An 18800-nucleotide genomic window follows, 5' to 3' on the forward strand; every position below is an offset into this window, starting at 1 on the left:
TATGATTGATTTCATGACACAATGCTTCGGGCCAGTTTAAATTTAGGAATTTGGTCCATATATAAGGCGCACCGGACTATAAGGCACACTGTCGGCTTTTGAGAAAATATTAGGTTTTTAGGTGCGCCTTGTAGTCCGGAAAATACGGTAATGTATATTTTCTAAGAGTAGGACTCCTTGTTTCATGGTGTACTTTTTTTTAGGTGGTAGGATTTTTTTTCCCATCTGAAAGCCACCGTAAATGAAAAGCACATTTGAGGTCAAAGTTCAACCCGAGATGTTGACGTATATAAAAACATGCGTTCGCTAGGAACCCGACGTAAATGCTTGATTCCAGATGATTCACACAATGTTCTGGTGCACGATCCAACTACCCAATGCACGTTGTGAAATATTCATGCTGGACGCCGTTGTCGGGGGTGAGGGGGAGACAGCGAGTAATGTATAATAAAAATACAGTCGCCGAGTAAAAAAGTGAAGGTGAGAATTCCAGCAAGGAGCTTGAAATGAACAAAATCCATCTTCTAGTCCTTGCTAATTGAACATCAGCGGGTGAGCGTTTGCGCGGGCGGGGGAAGAGTTTGTATTGATCAGCCAGGTCAGCGGAAAGTGCACCAATCTCATCTCATGCCTTTATTTCTTCATTTAGTCATTACAAGTTGACATTAAAATTTCATGATCTTTGGACAAAGGCACGCTAGCAAACCAGCGGGGATTGGCAGCCCATGAATCAACCAGTTGATCAGAAATTCAAACGCTTTTTTTTTTTTAACCTTCAGCGTCTGTTTTCCATACAAATGTGGCTTTGACTGGCACTTTGCTAAACTTCCTCAAAGCGCTTTGGGATTCCTCCAGAAGATGAATGATGTGGAGTTTAGTCGGAGCAACGCACTGCACATAAAGAATTTTCTTTTAAAGGGGGAATACGTCAAATAAAATATCGACTATTGTTAATTCATTTTTTTGACACCATTTTTTTTTTTTTTTTTTGCTGGTCTTCTAATCGAGCCAAACCTCATCTGGCCTGTCAAGTCACCATCACGATTGAAGCTCTCACCCATCTGTTGAGTGGAAAATCGTATGCAAATGTCGGGGGGCTTATCTTTTGTGTAAACAAGCATTTGCTGCTGACAAATCTATGTTATGTTGAAATGAGATACAATCGCCACGTCTTCTAAAAGCAAACAGACAGGCACTCACTGTTCCTTTTGATGCGACTTCACTACTTTAAAAAAAACGTTCTGGGAATTGGGATTGACTGCATTTGTTGATTCGCTGTGACTTTATTCCCTGGCTGCTATAAAACAGTTTGTCTTTTTTTATTTCCAATGTGGAGCACTATACAGTGATTTATCATAATCCATTATTCTGTACCATTTAACTTGATTATTTTTTAATCTTTTTCTGAGATGCTTCTACAAGCAATTCTCAATATTCCAAGTCTTGGCAGAAAATTATTCTTATAATTTTTTTTTTTTTTAAACGTTGTGGCAAAATAATCATGCCTAACAATTTGACCTTGACCAATACTTCTTTTTATTGTTGAATAATGTCCAGTGAAGCTGTTTCGTCTCTCGTGCTTATTAAAATAACATTTACTCGATACTATGTGGTTGTTGAGGGGCGTTTAAGCATCTCCTCCTCTTTCTCCTCCTCCTCCTCCTCCTCCTCCTCCAGAATGCATGGACATGTTGGTGTCAGGAGGACCAACCTGCTCATCGTGCGCAGCGAGCGAGCAAGGAGGAGAGGAAGGAAGGGAGAGAGGGAGGAGGGGGGGGATAGTCGATGTGCTTTTCTCCTCCAGCTCCAAGCTGCAGTCACCCTTTCAGCATGCTTCTGCTCGGTTCGGATCTGCGAGGAGCCGTGCTGGAATAACGGAGACCACACACGCTGGAAGCCTCCAGGGCTTCATATGAAAGTGAGTATGGACATCTTTTTTTTACTCAAGCACGTACAATCGGATAATCTTTTATGCGTGGTGATTTAAAGCGATGTGAGTTTGTCTCCTGGAAGAAAAAAAAAAAAGTGGTAAAGCTTGCAACTTTTCACTTGTATGCATACTTTTGGATTTCAAACATATATTCTAAGTAAGAATCCACGTGTTCTTTAAAGAATTCATTTGTCGGGAAAGTTGTGCGTATGATGAACATCTGCGTTTTGGATTTCATATTTCAAGGCTGATGGCTCATGTGTGAAAAACATCTGTTGCATTCTCTAAAAACTAAAAACATATATTTTTTGAATATGGTCAATGTCCAATGAAAAACATAAATCTACAAATTTAATAATTTTTTTTAAAAAATCACACTTTTATAATTTAGATGTATTTTGGGTGACTTTTTGTTTCCTCTCTCTGCTTCATATGCCTTTCAGCATGCATGGATGAATGTTGACACCCCCATGCCAGCATTGTAGCAGATGCCACCTCATTTAACTAATGAAGGTGTCCATAGAATGCTGCTCCATTTCCCCAAAACTAGACCCCCCCGCCCTCCACCTGACTCCTCCAAATCCATCTCACTGTTATAAATAATAAGCAAGACGGAATACATTAGCTACGGTGACCTTGGGAGACTGCAATGCTGTCTTTCAAGAGGTGGGGGGTGGGGGGGGGCATGTGGCAATTATTAATTATGTGGTGAGAGGGGGGGTGTCCTTTCCAATGCCATCATCAAAGTTTGAGGTTTCACCCACCATTCCACTCTTTATTCCCGTCACTGCCGTGTGGGCGGGGCTATTATTTAAAATTCTTCTCCCCTCTGGTATTCATCTCCCGACTCAAGAATCCCAGCAGTTCAGCAAAAGTGCAGACTTTCCACGCAAGGTCAAGTAGCAAGTGTGTAAGAGCTAGGAATGTTTGCACTCCTACGTGGCAATCTTCCAAGGCCACAGAAAACACGCTTTTCTCAATTTTATACTATTCGATGAATCTTTGTTAGAAAAAGATTTTTTTTTTTCAGGTTTTACCAAGTGTGTTGGTTAGAACTTTATCTGGTACCTAATTGGAAGTTTTCTTAAAGAGTAGCCTGGGATCTAATGAGATCAAACAAAAACTGAAATCTATTTACAGTCCTCTCAGTGGAGGCCTTCCAAGGAGCGGCGAATGCATCAGAATGTTTTTTCCAGCTGGCAGTTAGAGTGCCACCTGTTGCTTTGGCATACATTCGACAGACTATCAATGCTCATTTGATTTTTTTTTTTTAACTAAAAGTTGGTGGAACTGTGTATTTTTTTTTGTCTGCAAGGACACAATATTGGACAATTAAATGAGGGATTCATTTCTGTCCCTTAGGGCTAATTATTGGATATCCAATGTGACTTTTTGTAGTTTTTCCAAGGTACAGTTATGTTTCCAAGTTGTCGCGTGTCAAGTTTTGGCCAGCGTCGCCTTTCAGCCACCGGGGACCCGCGCCAAATATATTTTCTTTACAGCTCCGTTGTATTTTTCCTTCACTGTATCCTCCCCGGCTTTGCTGATTCGTCCTCTGTTTCCACTTAACTGGCTGTTATCCAGATGACACCTCAGCAACTTTTTCCCCCTTTCTTTTTTGTCCCCCCCCCCCCCCCCCCTACGCATGAGCTATATGCGAACCGATGCATGCTGAGTAAACACCAGAACCTCGTATTTGGATAACACGCGCGGATTCCTCGTAAATGGTTCCCAGATGATGATTTAAAGGTGGCGCACTAACAGCCATCCTGCAGATAGAAGTGCACTTAGGAGCCTCCTGCAATTTGGCTTTGCGCTGATGTTTAATGCGCATTGGCAGGTGCCTTCAGTTGGACACTTTAAAGCAGATTGTGATGGCTGAGCTAGACATCTATCACCTTGCCTGCAGATTTCTGTTTGTGGGTTTGCAGGTGCTTGCAACTCCTGTTCTGGAGGGGGTTTTAATATGTTGATGACCTTATGTAGCTCCATGCAGACGTCTACACACCTGCACAGATTTAGTATATAAGTGTATATGTATAAGGAAGGAGAAAGGGAGGCATGCGTCGTTGTGGGTGTGGTCACAGCCCATGTCAATAATGGCCAATCATAGCAGCTCCTGTCATTTTCCTTTGAATGGAGCAAAACTGTTTTGGTCATTTGAGCCTCCTTCCACCCCCAACTTTTAGAGTGGCCATTATCATGGGCAAGTGTGGTGACATCACCGAAAAATTGAAAAGGATCTCTTTCCTCCTATATCCAGCATATAATTATATGTTTTGAGGATCGTGTGTCAGGAGAAACTCCCCCTTGGCTCCTTTTCACAATATGGAAGGTGTCAGTCTTCCAGAACACTTGATTGACTTTCCTATGTGCTGTATTGTTTGAAGGGCAGAACTAATGGCTCCATTGGAGGCAGCCTCTGCCTGGTCGGCGTGATAATTGGCGGGCAATGCTATAAAGCACCAGGCCGAGCCTTTTAGCCGTGGCCAGGAGCTCCAGGCAACAACAAAAGGTACAAAAATAGGGGTGCGAGGCGAGGAAGGGGGGTGGGGGCATCAAAGTGTGGTCCAAGTTTGCCATACAGGACAAAATAAATCTTTGGAAAAACAACAAAGAAGGCCAGTGTGGAAAAACAGCCTCAATCCAGGCAGTTTTACTCGACTACAACCACAAGTATAAACATTTGATACCGTGCATTAATATTTCAGTATTCTTTGACAAAAATACGTGATTAAATTGTCCAGGTGTCTTTGACAATGTGCTCAGTGAGTGTAAAGCCACAACGGGGGGCCCATCAAAATGGACTCCGTAACCCTGTCAGCAGTCTTTTGTGGTTTTACACCATCACAGTCAAAAAGGCTTATTGTGTTTTGCGCCACTAGCAATTTTTACACAAATTTCCAAATGCGTCATGCCTTTTGTTCCCTACTCATGATGTAAATTTGGAAGCAGACTCGGTGAAAGGCTTCGGAACCATGCCGTGTTTTACCCTCGGGGCAGACCCCGCTGAAGTTGCACAGCTGTGAGAGAAAATGAATCAAAATATATATTAAGGCGACGAGGAATAACGTCATTACACAAGCCGATCCTAATAAATTGCTGCTGTAATTACTGACAAAATCATTAGTTCCTTTAATGCTTTACCACTATCGGAGTTTAATAGCTGCTCATTTACATATTTTGGGGAAAAAACAGCCTGCTTTGATGATGAAATGGACTCATCCTTGACTGGAAATGTAGAATAAGCTCATTTTAGAGGTCATCTGGGGAATAATGAGAAGCCGTGATGGAAATATGCCCGACCTCAAGACACATTGTTCAATATATAGTAAAGGTTTGCTCAAGTGAACAATGTTTGCTCTCGAGTAGATTCCCACGCCCGGTAAATGCAATCCATACGCCGCTTCGTTTCCTGCGACGGTTTTGAATAATTGCTGTCTTTGCTAATTCTGTAATCAGCAATGCAAGTACATCAGACTTCGGCGGCAGTCGGCGCGGGTATCACACGTCCACAGGCGCTTTCTCATTTCCAGCTTTTTATTGCTTTCAGCGCTATAATGGAAAAACCTATTAATCACACATGGGATTTTTTTTTTTTTTTACCCTTCTAGTGCCAGTTTTGTATTAATATTTTCAAGAGCACAGCTGAAATATTCTCATTGTGTTTCAGCTGCAGTGTGAAAATCCAAATTTTTATTCCTTCAATGAACACAGCGATCTCGAGAAGTCTCTTTTCGTAAATCCTTTTTTTGGAGTGCATTTTCTTGCATAATTAACCGAACGGGAGTTATTTTTAGGGTGAAGTGGCGGCGGCCTCGCCGGTCGCCGCGGCGACCGCACAGCCCGGAAATCTTGTGAATATGCAAAGGAGGTGTTAACATTCTCGGAAGCGGGAAGATTCCGGCATCCTCGGCGTAGGCGCTTATGTTAACGCCTCTCCCGAGGAGCATATATGGGATTGTGTGAAATCATAATTGACAAGAAGATGAATTGCTGTCAATGCAGTGGATGATGAAATATGCAGAATTTAATGGAAACACTTTATATCAATTTGTTCGGGCTATCTTTTGTTTTGCAGCCACGTATGAAAAAACTATTATAACCCCGGTCTGCTTTTGTACTCGTAAAAAGGCTCGATACTACGACCTCGATACCATTTGTCTGGAATTTGGGGATACATTTATGGATGTGTGGCAAATGGTAACATGCTAAAATTCAAAAGTTACTACTATAAAAATTGAGAAAAAAGTGGTTCTGGTATATGTCGCTAATGGGTTAAAGGCAAACCGGTTCGGTTTATTTCATTTAGCTTTGACATTCAGGTTTTCGGACGCCAGCAGGCGGGGGAGGCAGGCCACCAGTCCTTTTGATTCTCCGTCACGTCGGAACCTCCCGCGGGGGCTTTGCAGCATGACTCGCTTCCTCTCCTTTGGCATAAGCGGCGACGCGGGCCCTTGGAAAGCGTGTCGTTTCCATTTGGGTTGATCAAACACTTCGTTTTGCCGGTGAGGCTTGTGCCACGTGTGTCGCAATCAAAGAAGTCGAACCTACGGAGCCTTCACCTTCTCTTAACGAAAGCTGCTGCAGAAAACATCATGAGAAAAAGTGTTTCCAATCTTGTGCTGATTGGACTCCTTAATTTGGCTGACTGGTATCAGCAGTCTCTAGAAGTACTCGATACCCTAAAATAAAGGTATCGTGTGTGTGTACATGCAGGGGTGGAAAGAGGTGAATGAGACTCTAATCACGATCATAATTGCACATTTGCTCTAATCAAGTGAATCAGTTAATGAAATCTTAAAGATAATGTAGCCACTCACTTTGTCCTTTCATTTAATTAACATTGATTCTTCAGTGGATGTAAATCTACAAATGAAATGCCGCCGCGCGTCGGACCACATTTAACTTTAAAGTCGAGAACTTTGACGTGATATTAACAGAAAAAGGTTTCTCTATAAGGTGGTCGGCCGCTTTTCTAGTGGGAGTTCTCAGTGTGACCAACCTGCAGTGGTCAGATAACACATGCTTGTGTAGATTAGACGAGGTAGGGCTCACGCTTCTTCCCCAGGATGTTCAGGTGATTTAATACTTCCCGTCTTAATCCCACACACACACGCACACACACGCACACACAGACACTGTAACTGACATGGTTTGCTTTGGGAGAAAAAGTCATCTTGACTTTCAACCCATACTTTGGAAGTTCCAAAATGTCCTCAGACTTCCATTATGGCATCTATTGACATTTTTCATAATCAGATGATGTGATTAACACCATTTTTAAGAGATAAAATTACAACAACAACAAAACAGATGATGAAGTAGAAAACTAAACAGCTCCTATTTTTTTAAATTAATTTAGAGTATTATAGAATCGGGGCCTCCATGCTACGTATGTGAATATTATTAGCATGTCCTATTTTCCAGTTTATTTTTGTTTCATTTCAATAACACGTCGGAATCGCTAATTGAGGCTCGGTTTCGATTCCACAAAAGATGTTAGAACAGTTGGTGGCATCGTTGAAAATAAGGCTTTCTCCAAAATAATGTTATGGTAATTGCGTCTTTGGTTGGTTCCAGTTTGAGCTAACAAGCAATGTTGTTGTTCCCCTGAGAGAAAGCAGTATTTCATTGGAGATTAATCTGGAACACGCTCAAACGCACGGCCGACCTGATTGACATGGCGAGCGTGAAATAGTTGGCAAAAGAAGAGAAACATTTGGTGTTTCTGTGGCGTGAACCGCAATCCGGCCTAATTAAAGCTTGTCGGGAATCAAACAAAGAGTTGCAGTTGTAGGACAAGACGTGCTTGGCGACTGTTTCCTTTCAAGCATCCTGCCAAATTGTCAGCCAAATCCTTCGAGTGTATTTCCACATTGTAAGCTGGTCGGCTGCCACGTAGTCGTACGCTGGAAATTTGACGACCGGCCGGCTGGAGCTTTAATTTCTCTCACATGTCGACGTCCTGTTTAGTAAAAGTTTATAATGTCGTTAATTAAAATCAGAGCAAATAAGGTGAAGCATGACAAAATGCAAATGTGATTATTTCCGTGTTGTTCCCTCAGCGCTAATGATTAATGGGACAGTCTGGCACGGAGATGGGGAACTTCCTTGATAAAGCACATTAATAACGAAGCTGCTTTATATTCTCGCCCTTGCTTCATCCTATCAGTTGAAGTGCAGGCAGCCTCATAAAAATGCTGCTGAAAAAAATGAAATGTGATTTTTTTTTTTGAAAAAGAACTACTGAGACAGATGTCCCATTTCAAAATGACAACACAATAAAAATGGCCCCCCTACGTTCTGTTTATTTAATCAATTCCTCAAAAGAAAAAATAATAATAATCCTGCACACACAAGCCGCCGTATCGATCAGTTGAAAAATCAGCAAATGGCCCGATAGGTTGAATCGTTTGTCTCAAAGTATATCAACGGAATCCGAGAGCAAAGTGCTGCGTGAGTGTCCCAAAATGGCCAAGTGGAGCTGAGGGAACAATTGACGGTGTGACGGCTCATCTCCAGCTGAACTGCTTTCGAGGACGCCGGGCGAAGGAGGTAACTCTCCGGGGAAATGTCGGTGCTCCGAGTTGCTGCACGGATGAGTGTGTGAAGGACATAAAGCATTAAAGCTTCCAAATGCGGTAGAGTACCGAGGAGACATTTGACTAAAATAAGCCGCCGAGTTAGAAATAATAAGAAAAGGAACCTGTAAAATGGATTTAGAGAGTTGCTTCTAAATTTAGCACTGATAATTGCTGCTTTAGAGCGCCTCGTTGTCACGAGAATTTGAGCGGATATATTTTTTACCATTGCAGAATGACCAAACTGTTTAAAAAAAAAAAAAAGTACAACCCTGCAGAAGTGTAACAAGGTGTTCCAAATCAATACCAAACTTTTTTTTTGATTGCCTTCAAAATGTCAGGAGCAAGATAACCACTCAGATTTGATTTCAACTTTTGTAGAATGTCTTAAAAATCCGACCCCATGGGAGGGGAATAACCCTCCAGCTGAACTTATCGGTATCCGGATAAGGTTCAACTTTGACTTTTCTTAATTCATCCCTCACAACAAAAAAAAGGCACAAGTGCTTATCTTGTTTTTTAATCCAACAACAGATCTACCTTCATATCGGCGAGCTTTCAGCGCTGAACTTCTTCACTTCCTTTAATCATGTGAACAGACTTCTATGCACTCCGAAAGCCTCTTTATGCACTCGAGCAAGAAACACCCGCCGCTACCGCCTTTTTTATATGAAGATAAAACGCTGCCTGAAAGCCAATATGTGAGAATAAAACTCTTCCAAGTAAAGCACCAAACTTAAAGCCTCTGTGGATTTGCAGATATCATGTGATCAAATGTAAGGGGGGGGAAAAAATTGCGTTTCACATTCTCTCAGTTACATTATTAGTTTTGGAGAGAGGAAAATCCCCTGGATGTGTGTGTTGTTGTTTTTTTATTTTATTTCCCCTCGAAAACAAATACCGTAGACATATTTAACACTAAATGTGCCGAAAATTTGAAGGTGAAGCAACACATGTAGACAGACAATAAATTAATACTCTGTGATCAGTGGTAAAATAGAATAGGTCACGTGACTAGAATCAGGAAGTAAGGGCATGTTTCAGCACAGTGTTGAAAGAGAACGCTGCTTGTTCAGTTCGGCAAATCTACTACCTACATTTTGTGTTATACAAGCCTTCGTTGGTATGTATCTTTAAGTTATTATGGATCGAAATAGATCTTTTGAGTTCTGAAAATGATAGTTTTCTGTGATGTTAGACGATAGGAAAAAAGGATGATTGGGATTTCATATCGATTTAATTGATTTGGTTCGTATGACTGATTCTACAAACTCCCAGTTTCACCTTTTCCCTTGTTAGGAAACCTGGAGTCAACCTTCAACCTGTTCTTCAGAGTCTTGATGAGTGAAAGTGGTTGAGCTTACTGTCTTCGGATATTCAACATATTTGGAGGGCAGGATTATAACCATCTGGTATCATTTTGAATTATTTACTGTCAGTACTTCAGCTCATGTCTCGCAGCTCCGCTGTATTTATGCATCTGATTTATTTATCAACGGTCGGTTTTTTTTCCGCCTTTGTTTAGTTCTTGTTTTCGCTGATGGAATAAATGTCTTTTCAGGCCTTCAGTCCCGACCTGCCAAAGAAACAAGACGTCGACATCCCCCAAGACAATAGCTTTCCTTTTTGGGCCGCCGCGTCTAATCTGTCGTTGCGTCCAAACACGACAGCGAACGTCACAACTCGTAAACGAGGGCAGACAATTCCCCTGCGCACTTTGTCAGTACTGTTTTTGTTTCCTTCATTGCTGCACTTTATATTTATCTTATCTTATTTCATATTTATATAGAAATGTCATTCCTTTGTTGAGAGCCGTATGCAACGTAATTTCGTTTTGTGTGCACTGAGTGTTTACAAAATGACAATAAAGTCTGTCTAAGTCTCTAAGTCTAACAATGAGTCACAGATTTGCGAAAACATCTTAGCGAGTGAAAACAGGATGAAATCAAAAGCGGTTTGGAAAGAATAAGTTCATGGAAATAAATTGCTGCTGTGAAGTGCGTTCATTTATTGAGTCACAAACAATCTTCCCACGAGTCATCTTGAAAGTGACTGATTGAATTCTTCGTGCAGAAGAGGAACGACAAGGCGAATATTTTTCTCTTGATGAATACGCCGACTTTCTATCGCTTAGTTTCGTTTAGTCCATCAGGGCTGTATCCGGAGATATGTCAAGGCGACATTTTTATTTTTCCCGAAGTCGAAGAACAACCAAACTGAAGATGAAAAGACTTTCTTGTCGCAACATCCCGCAAAGGTGATGACTTTTCAGACTGGAAGATTACGCCCCCCCCTCTCCCGTGTCTGTTTTCAGTCTTTGCTGTCTCAGCTTGGCAAACTTTGATCAGCGTAAGTCTTGCCATCCTTTAGTCAGACAAGGTCAGGCGACCCAGAAATAATGTTTCAAAACGTCGCCGGCTGTCGCAGAATACTCGAGATACAGGTATGGAAGGGCTTCAAAGTGATCCGAGTCAAACAACAGCCTCATTTATGAGAAAAAGCATTTCTGTTCATTCGGCTGTCCCCAGGTTGTCAAATCTTCCCCCAGTAGACAATAACCCAACTCGGCTTATATGCAAATCTGTAGTCCACTGTGACTTATAGTAGCCGGCGGTGCCTTCGTGTGCATCGGGTTATGTCCTTGCTGCTGATAATGAGTGTCTTGCAGCTTGCTGTGTGTTGATTTGAAAAAAAAAAAAAAAGAAAGGGAACAATCCATCCATCCATCCATTTTATGAACCGCTTAGTCCCCACGGGGGTCGCGGGCGCGCTGGAGCCTATCCCAGCCGTCATCGGGCAGTAGGCAGAGAACACCCTGAACCGGTTGCCAGCCAATCGCAGGGCACACAGAGACAAACAACCATTTGCACTCACACTCATACCTAGGGACAATTTGGAGTTCAATCGGCCTACCAAGCATGTTTTTGGGATGTGGGAGGAAACCGGAGTGCCCGGAGAAAACCCACGCGGGCCCGGGGAGAACATGCAAACTCCACATAGGGAGGACTGGAGGTGGAATCGAACCCGCACCTTCCTAACTGTGAGGCGGACGTGCTACCCAGTGCCCCACCGAGCCGCCCAGAAAGGGAACAATGTCAATTAAATTGAAGCAAAACAGGTGGCAAAAGTTAAACCGTCACCTGAAAATATTTTTTTCGCCTTCCTGTTCATCGGATCATGTCCTGCCAGATAATAATAAGCGGCTACCTGCTTCTCGCTCGGATTGTGAACGCAACAGGCCCGCTGTGTCTCCGTGGCCTCTGAGGCCAATCCTCTTTACCTCTCTCCAGGGGTTATCATTTGAATGACCTGATCAATTTCTAATCAAGAAAGACCAGGAGGCTTTCTTGCTCCATAATGTACTTTGCTATAAATCTTCCCAATGGGGGGGGGGGGGTGTCTTGTTAAGAGCGAGGGCAGGTTGAGTGTTTCTAGGGATCACTTTGCCTTGTATTACAAACCTCATTGATTGCGCCATATCTTCACTGGGAATCTGCTGTCAGTGAAATAAAGATATATAGCATTTATGGAAGCTTAAATGTCCTGGTGGAAGATTCCGTTTAAATGCAGACGGCGAAACGGGGAGGGGCGCTGTGGGAATTGTGGGCTCGGAGAAAACACAGGCAACCTATTGTGTCAACTGACTGCCAATTGAAATGAGATACAGTGTTGACCACAATTGTGAGGTAAAAAATCAAAATGGACTCCTCCTTGTGTGTGTTTTCCCTAAAAACCAAATGTCCGTCTGTTTACATTTTAGGTAGATGATTAAACCAGCAGATGACCCGTCTGCTGCTGACCTTATCGAGTGGACGTGGGAGCGGAGCGAGCTGCATGAACCTCATTAGCCGGACCCTGTCGAGCAGGGCGTATCACATTCTTGGATTTGATAACGAACGTTCAGGAAAGCAGGAATGTGAAAATCCACAACGTGTCAGCTGAAGCTAGAACTGCTTTTTTTTTTTTCTTCCAAGGGATTTTAAGATGATCCTCATGCTATTTTTATCAAGATTTCCAGCCGAGTGACAACATGGGGCACCCCAAACGCAGGAAGTTGAAGACTTTGGCTCTGCTCTTGTGCGTGGTGACGTTCACCACCTTCCTCTTCAGCTACACCTTGCGTCAGCCCTCAAGTTACTTCTTCAAATACGCCTTTCGCTTGGCCTGGTCATCCAAGGGCCCGTGCGCTTGTCAGCAGTGCATGACCGAGGCGGACGACGACCCTTGGTTCACCGAGCGCTTCAACCAATCCATCTACCCGCTCATGACCAGAGAGAACAGCGCACTCTCGGACGAAACCTACAAATGGTGGCAGGTACCCGTTTCCATCCATTGGTTTTGTAGAACCTAGTGGATGATGCAACTAAATTCCAAATTTAGCTGGGGCGGTTTCTCCTCCTATGCCGCATTCACCTCACACCGTGTTCAATTACAGGCCAGAGTAGGAAAAAAAAAATAGAAGAGCGCCGGGTTGCCTCCTGTCAAAAGCGATTTGAGCAAACGCCTGTGAGAAGAAGCAAATGTCAACAGCTGACTGGCGATGATGTCAAAAGTGTGACCTGCGTATTTTATTTATAATACATGTCAAAGCTAAATGGAATCAAATAGCGGATGTAGCGCTCAAGTGATTCATTTTAATCCACCACGTTAGAACGCGGACAATTTCTCGTACGTGAGTCGAAAATAAACTCCCAATGAGTGGTTCCGTTTCCAGCCCGCTTGGCACTAATAGCAGCTGCGTTTCTTTTATCTGCTGTCTCAGCGACTTGAAAGCCAGCAGAAGACAACCAAGCCAAAAAAAATCCCCCTCCCGGAGGACATGTCATTAATGTGTTGGCCTCCTGAAGCTCCTTTGCCCTTGTTCAATCGCTTCCACTTAAATTAAGCCGGCAGCAAAGAGCACACTTTGAGGCCACTGTTTGTCTTCCCCCAGTGGCTGCAATTGGAAAAGCGGCCAGGTAACTTCAGCGAGGTGGTGGAGGAGCTTTTCCGAGTCATTCCTGACGACGCTCTTTACGCCGACGCCGGGCCCGAGCGTTGCCGGACCTGCGCCGTGGTGGGGAACTCGGGGAACCTGAAGGGATCCCAATATGGAGGCCTCATTGACTCCAGTCATTTCATTTTAAGGTCAGTAAATGTGGATAAATCGGTCTGTCCCATCAAAAGTATTGGAACGGTTTGTATGAAGCCAAAGCATCCTAAAAATACAACCGTCATTTTCCCTGTCATCTTTCCCGTTTTAATTTTTCCCAAACATGGCCGCCGATTCACAGTGCGGCGACTATAAACAGCATCGCCGCTTATCATCCGGCCCAGCCGCCAACGTGACAGCAACGACGTCGTTGTCTTAGCAATTCAATTACACGCCGCCGCCGACACACACGTTGTCTATCCCAGCCATTAGTGCAAAGTGTTGCATGGTGCTGAAAAATATTCTCCAGTCTGTTTAATTCAGCCCAGCGTGATATTTGCCCGCTTGTTGTAGTGAGCCAAAAGGTCATGCGGAGCTGCAACACAACAAGCCGTGCCGTTGTTACACACGCGGCGGTTCGCCAAACAAAAGCTGAGCCATCCATAAATGTGTTGACCTCAAATGCAGATAAAGAGATTTTTTTTTTGGTAGTTGTGTGCACGTCCATTAGCAGTTGTTGGCTCGGCTCGGCTGAAAGGAGAATCAAATGATGTAAGCCTGTGCAAATAAGTTCATTAAGATGTTATTTCAAACCAGTAGATAGTTTCGGTGCGTCGCCTTTGTTTGTTGTTTGAAATTGAAATTGGCACTCCTCTGCTGAAAAAGCAATGACAACCTTTTCCCTCAGTAAATGGAGCGCCGAGATGCTAAAATGACAAAGAAAGGAATCGAGAGTGATAATGCAAGGCCGTCGTTGCAAATATGCAGCATTGGCGGTGACATTTTCTTAGTCCTTGTGATTTCATTTCTCCTGGTAAAAGCTCAAAAATAATGAGAGCCACCACATCGCAGATGTATTTTTGAATATTTTGTCTTTTCACGGATAGTGTATAAAAAAATGAAAGTTCCTGAAGTCTTCTTTTATGTGTCTTGGTGCCAGAAGCAGGAAGAAGTTGACTTTAAGAAGAAGCTGTAGCGGCGACAACGTGTGGAATGAGACAGTCGTGGAAAAAAAAAAAAAAACGCTGACCTTTAAAGTGCTACTTGCTTATTACTTGCTGCGTTAGCTAACACTGCAGCCTGAGAAAAAGGGAGAAATTCTTGGAAAAATAAACAAAAAAACAAAATTATTACTGTAGTCGACTCCGAAAAAAAAAACATCTTAAAATGTTTATTCTTAGAATAAAATTTAAAATTTTAAAAATGTTATTCGTAGAATAACATAATAATTACTTTTTTGGGGGTATCTACCAATACAAAATGCTGGATAAAAACAAACACTGAGAGTTTGAAAAATGTCAGACGTGCGAGTAATGAGCAAAACGTTATTGCCAAGACCTCAACGGACAAGACTCGTAGATGCTGCTGGGGGTCATCCTAATGATTTGTCTCCGCCGCGGCGTTGACAGCCTCCAACTGCTTCTTGAATTCTCTACCAATTACCTCTGCAGCAGGGGAGTGTATTGTCGGGGGTAATAACAGACACCCCGGCGTTGTTGCGAGAAATGAACATTGAATTGTTCGAAATTGCTCTTTGGAAGTTTAGAAATTGCCAGAATTGGACACATTGTTGTCCAAAATAACAATAAGGCTGTTTTGATGTGGACATGTCAAATTGCACTTTGCTTCAGAATGAATCAAGCTCCCACCGCTGGTTTCGAGGAAGACGTGGGGGCCAGGACGACGCATCACCTGATGTATCCGGAAAGCGCCAAGGATCTGGACAACGCCACCAGTTTGGTCCTCATCCCGTTCAAGACTTTGGACTTGCAGTGGATCATCAGCGCCTTGACCACGGGCACCATTAAACAGTATGTGCGGCAATTTTATCAATATTTTACTATTTATTTGCGGTGAAACTTGGATAATTCAAATTAATTTTGGAAGAGTGTCATAAAGCAGCAGGTGGTGTGATCATTAGGTGCATAAAAGTGCTTCGCGTGATTTATAATTTGGAATAAAGGCCTGAGTATTAAAATGATGAATGGGACCAGGTGTAGTTTCTTTTTTTTTATTATTATTATTTCATATTTCATTCAAGTTATACTCAGGCATAAATGTCTTTTAGGCAGTTTGTAAAGGTGAGATGCTAAGACAGTAAAAAATAAAAGCAACGCTGAGATTTGCCGAAACAAAAATAATCCTCCAATAAATTCCTCCTACGCCTGCTAAATCCTTCCTGATCATAAAAAAAAAATAAAAAATAAAGCTGAAGATATACTTCTGCCTATAATTCAACAGCAGAGGTAAACTCAAACAAATGTGTCTCATAAAAGTGCAGTTGTTGCCCGGGCAATCATTCTGCATCGTTAAATGTCGTTTTACAAGCTGAAAGATTGCAAGTGTGTGTGTTTGAAACACACTCTTCATTTCAACTTGGCTGGACCTCACCCTTTTTTTCCCACCATAATAATTGTAACAACCACTCATTGATATGCCAATGAAGTGGACCACCTCGTTGCGTTTTCTCACACGTTATCTCCCATTTTTACGCTGAGGTTTGCAGTTTATTCACAACGCCGAGGTGACAAACAACTCTGGGTTTGACACTCACGTGAAAAATGATGCAAAGACTTTACTGTATAATCCAAGTGCACCCGAATATGAAATATCCTCCCGCATTATTTAATCAGCTTTGTTCAAACGAGCGTAACAAGCGTGTGACACCGAGCCATCATCGGCTAAATGAGATGGAAGTCAGACGGCATGAACAGGGCTGCAGAATAAAATTGATGCTTATTTTTATTTCTTTCCTCACAGCACTTACATTCCAGTGATGTCCAGGATTGAGGCAAACAAGAATAAGGTACCGTATTTTCCGGACTATAAGGCGCACCTTCAATGAATGGCCCATTTTAAAACTTTGTACTTATATAAGGCGCACCATTAATGCATCAAGTCAGATTTTTAATCCAAATCATTTTCCATTTTATCCCTTTTATTTCAACTTCACATGCAACAAATTACTTTCAAATCACAAAATAATGATCCATAGTCTTTTTGATTCATGATTGATAGTTTCAGCGGGTCACTTATGATTTATTTCATGACACAATGCTTCGGGCTAGTTTAAATTTAGGAATCTGGTCCATATATAAGGCGCACCGGACTATGAGGCGCACTGTTGACTTTTGAGAAAAATTTTTAGGTGCGCCTTATAGTCCGGAAAATACGGTAGCTTTATTAATTCAAATGTGTTTTGAATGAAATCATTTGTTGATTTATTCTCTATAGGTGTTGATTTACAACCCGACATTTCTCAAGTACGTCTATGATTCTTGGCTGGAGGGGCATGGACGTTATCCTTCCACCGGCTTCCTCAGCTTGCTTTTTGCAATCCACATATGTGACCAGGTAAGAACTTTAAGTCTCATTCATAATTGAACATTTTGCAAAGGATTTTTTGCTCATATTGCAGGTGAGTGTGTTTGGCTTTGGCGCTGACCAGAATGGAAACTGGCACCACTACTGGGAGGAGAACCTTCTGGCTGGAGCTTTCAGAGACACCGGAGTCCATGATGCGGATTTTGAATCTAATGTCACACATTTTTTAGCGGACAAACACAAAATCCGAATGTTTAATGGTAGATGATGCCCGGAGGTACTTGTGCAAGTGTGCCATTGGATGAACATCAAATGAAGGTGTGAAAAGATTATTTTATTTTTATTTTTTTACAACCAGGCCCAGCCATGATGTAAAATTGGTGCAACAATTACAGGCCACTTTATTAGGTACTCTAAAAGAGATTTGTATTATTTTTTTTCCACAAAGACAGCACGGATTCTTTTTTTCTTCATGGAGGCAGCACTTAATCAGAAAGCCACCAAATTACACTTTGTCACTTTCTTGTAATTAGTCTTTCATCCCATCGCTGCAGTGCCTTAACTGTAAAGCATGTTTTGTCACACAACTGAATGAAAATTATCAAGTGCCTTAAATGAGTTTACTTTGTATTTTGATCAGTGTAAAGCAAAGCGACATTCTTCAAGCTCCACCCGCTTATCTGTCAAATGTTTACACATTCCTCAGAATCACATGATAACATTTGCAGAAACCTGGCTGTGCAGTTTCAAGATAATGATGTGCACATCATCAATGTGTAATTTTATGTTTTGCTTTATGTGCCTTAAAACATTTGGTTCTATTTTTCTCCTCCATATGAGAGAAAAGGAGTTGATTTAAACGTCATCTGTTTGTGGGCTGCTGCCAAACATATCAACAGTGCCATCAGGTGGACAAGAACTTTTTGTTGTACATGCCACCTCAATGCTGGTGGATGGGATGTGTATGAACATTATTGCTTTAATGTCCTCAAAATGAAATAAAGATTCTTCTTATTGATGACTGCAAAAATGTGTATTGCAACTAGAAATGTCTGATTGATATTTTTTAGCCAAATGGTGCATTATTAGTTCAGATTTTTAGGTATTTATTTTCACAAATTTGGACAATGGCCAAGCAATTAATTTTAAAAGTGAAATGTTTTCCCTCTTGAATCCATTAACTAAGAGTAGCATCACAGAATGGAAGGCAAATTGGTGTCGTGTAAGCCACAATGACTTTCGGCAGATTGATTATAGAGCATTCAGAGTTAATTAGTTCTTAATTAAACACTAGGAAGCACAACCTGATAAACCAATATCTACTTGCTTCATTAGTGCTCTTTCTACTTTAAATGCACTCCAAGTGCTTTTTACAAAGTTGTCTCATTAACACAGTGATGATAGCTCCTGTTGCCACAAATGCCTTCTCCATTCATTGGTGGCACAGCAGTAGTAATTTTATCTAGTAAATTTTGGGACCATATTTATGGCCTTTGACAGGGAACTGAACCCGTTTTTGTAAGCAATCAGCAGAGAAGTCATATATTCATATTCATTCATATAATTCATAGAATGGTGACAACTTACAAGAATGAAAAAATGTAAACAGTATTTCAAATTCTGTAGCCCTGTAATATCGCAATTATTATTATTATTATTATTATTATTATTATTATTATTATTATTATTATTATTATTATTATTATTATTATTATTATTATTATTATTATTATTATTATTATTATTATTATTATTATTATTATTATTATTATTATTATTATTATGTTAAGTAGTAGTTGTAGTTATAAAGATGAACGCTAGGGACAGTACA

General features: G+C 41.6%; 1 protein-coding gene and 1 long non-coding RNA gene across 3 annotated transcripts; both read left to right on the forward strand.

Annotated features, from left to right (window-relative positions):
* Positions 1 to 1780: 1780 nt before the first annotated feature.
* Positions 1781 to 17987, forward strand: LOC133144972 (CMP-N-acetylneuraminate-beta-galactosamide-alpha-2,3-sialyltransferase 1-like). 2 transcript variants are annotated; one of them, XM_061268023.1, is made up of 7 exons: positions 1781 to 1918; positions 12275 to 12829; positions 13448 to 13641; positions 15277 to 15456; positions 16406 to 16451; positions 16880 to 16999; positions 17064 to 17987. In XM_061268023.1, the coding sequence occupies exons 2-7, from the start codon at positions 12545 to 12547 to the stop codon at positions 17235 to 17237; spliced, it is 999 nt and encodes a 332-aa protein (XP_061124007.1). In that variant the 5' UTR covers positions 1781 to 1918; positions 12275 to 12544; the 3' UTR covers positions 17238 to 17987. The 2 variants fall into 2 exon arrangements, with proteins under 2 accessions (XP_061124007.1, XP_061124008.1); XM_061268024.1 differs by lacking the exon at positions 1781 to 1918 and adding an exon at positions 12140 to 12200.
* LOC133144850 (uncharacterized) lies at positions 9111 to 10388 on the forward strand. The gene is made up of 3 exons (XR_009710782.1): positions 9111 to 9637; positions 9814 to 9926; positions 10076 to 10388. It is a non-coding gene; the product is annotated as an uncharacterized LOC133144850 (long non-coding RNA).
* Positions 17988 to 18800: the final 813 nt, after the last annotated feature.

The sequence above is a fragment of the Syngnathus typhle genome, linkage group LG20 (genome assembly GCF_033458585.1).
Source record: "Syngnathus typhle isolate RoL2023-S1 ecotype Sweden linkage group LG20, RoL_Styp_1.0, whole genome shotgun sequence".
In the NCBI taxonomy this organism is placed as follows: Eukaryota; Metazoa; Chordata; class Actinopteri; order Syngnathiformes; family Syngnathidae; genus Syngnathus; species Syngnathus typhle.

Coding starts and splice junctions, on each gene's coding strand:
- LOC133144972 (XM_061268023.1), top strand. CDS start 12,545: ATGGGGCACCCCAAACGCAGGAAGTTGAAGACTTTGGCTCTGCTCTTG. Junction 12,830..13,447: donor AAACCTACAAATGGTGGCAG/GTACCCGTTTCC, acceptor GTCTTCCCCCAG/TGGCTGCAATTGGAAAAGCG. Junction 17,000..17,063: donor CAATCCACATATGTGACCAG/GTAAGAACTTTA, acceptor CTCATATTGCAG/GTGAGTGTGTTTGGCTTTGG.